The sequence below is a fragment of the Monopterus albus genome, unplaced genomic scaffold, assembly GCF_001952655.1.
Source record: "Monopterus albus unplaced genomic scaffold, M_albus_1.0 scaffold1124.1, whole genome shotgun sequence".
NCBI lineage: Eukaryota > Metazoa > Chordata > Actinopteri > Synbranchiformes > Synbranchidae > Monopterus > Monopterus albus.
Window position 1 is genome coordinate 2,468 of NW_018129002.1, and position 1,823 is coordinate 4,290.

Genomic DNA, 1,823 nt, shown 5'->3' on the forward strand with positions numbered 1-1,823 from the left:
TTAAACTTTATTCAATGTTATTGTCATTTCTATTTTTTCAAATATACAGTAGTAGTAGACGTGTGTGCCATTCATGGTTCAGTTTATATTGTGAACATAAACACAGAGGGCAGGCACTCAACGCAGTTCCATTCTCTAGTCTGTGTCCATCCTTGTGAACAAATATCGTTTTCTTCCTTATTTTGTTTCTTAAACAGTAGAACTGAAACTGTTCTTGTTAAACCTAACCTTAACCAAATGTATAAAAAAAGAAATAAGGCATACAGACCTTAAAAGTGTAGAAATTTAATGCAGAAAATGATCAAAATGGAAATCTTTGTCCTACTGTGAAATCACTTTTTACAATTTTACAGTTATATTTAGAAAAACTAGAAATGACCAAAATCATAGAAAAGCAGAGAATAAATCATAAAACAGTATTGTCTAGTGGCAGGGCCCTGGCTAATGGAAGATGAATGATTTTTTTTTCTGCTGTTCCCTTTACACAAACATTTAGATTTACATTTTTATGGGAACACCTCCAAGACTTTCTCTTGATCTGTGCCAATTTTTCTTACCAGTGCCAGGGCTCTGTTTCTGATCTCTTTGGTTCTAAAAGAGTATACAATAGGATTCACACAGGGTGGGGTGCAAGAGGCCAGAGACAGGCTTAGCAATGGCAAGTCTTTGTTATTGAATTGCAGATAATAGGCAATATTAAAAATGGTAATGAGAGGAATATAAAATACAGCAACAAGGATGATATGTTCAGTGCAAGTAGCCAAAGCTTTAACTCGACTGTCTAAAGATTTCATCCTGAACACAGTCACCAGGATGCTGACATAAGATATACAAATTAAAGTAAAGGGTACAACAAGAATCAGAAATGTAAGTGAAGTGGCCACAGTCCACTGCATTGTATAATTATTACAGGCAAGTGTAAACACAGGTGTATAGTCACAGAAATAACTGAACACTTTGAGGGAATTGCAAAAAGACAATTGAGTCAAAATACCTATTCCATATGCCATGATTCCCAGACTAAAACACCAAATCAGACCAATAATATAAGACATGCTCCGCAGTGTGTTGATTGAGTTCTGATGCAGAGGGAAACATATTGCGATCATCCTGTCATAGGCAAGTATAGCAAGAGCAAATGACTCCAATGTCCCAAAAGCATAGTAACTGTACATTTGTACCAAACATTCATTAAATGGAATAAAGTTATCCTTCATGAGAAATACTTTTATCATATTAGGAATAATACTTGTGCTTAGGATTACATCAATTACTGCTAGGTTGACCACAGCCAAATATTTTGGAGTGTGTAAACAATGATTAAAGACAATTACATAGATCACCAAACAGTTAAACAGCACTGTAACCATATAAACAAATGCTAGAAAGATGATGTAGACACTGATGTAGGGTAATGTCTGTAATCCAATAATATAAAAGCCTGGAGGATGAATGATAACAGAGTCATTTAAAACAGTCCTAAGAAATGACATAGTTGAACTCCACAAGCTGTGTGTTGGAGGACAGCCTCTGCCTAAAAGCTCTCCAGTCTAAAGAACAGGGAAATCATAGCCTATTGAACATTAGACCTCAGAGACAATCATGATGTTCATGACAGTTAAATGAGCTTATTTCATTTTATATAAAATATATTCTCAGTAAGTTCCAACATAGAGAATGAAATTCAGTGAGCATTGCTTACATGATGTTCTATTCAGGATTTCTTAGCAGCAGCTCTCATTGATTCTGCATCTAAAAGCAGTAGGCAGACGGCTGCATGTGTGACCCCTGGACAGTGGAAGATATACTTTCCTCATCAATCC

At 35.5% G+C, this 1,823-nt stretch overlaps 1 protein-coding gene across 1 annotated transcript; it reads right to left on the reverse strand.

The window, feature by feature from the left end:
* Positions 1-506: 506 nt before the first annotated feature.
* Positions 507-1,570, reverse strand: LOC109953734 (olfactory receptor 1M1-like). The gene has a single exon (XM_020589198.1). It carries the CDS (start codon positions 1,491-1,493, stop codon positions 507-509), a length of 987 nt encoding a protein of 328 aa, XP_020444854.1. The 5' UTR covers positions 1,494-1,570.
* Between the last annotated feature and the right edge of the window lie 253 nt (positions 1,571-1,823).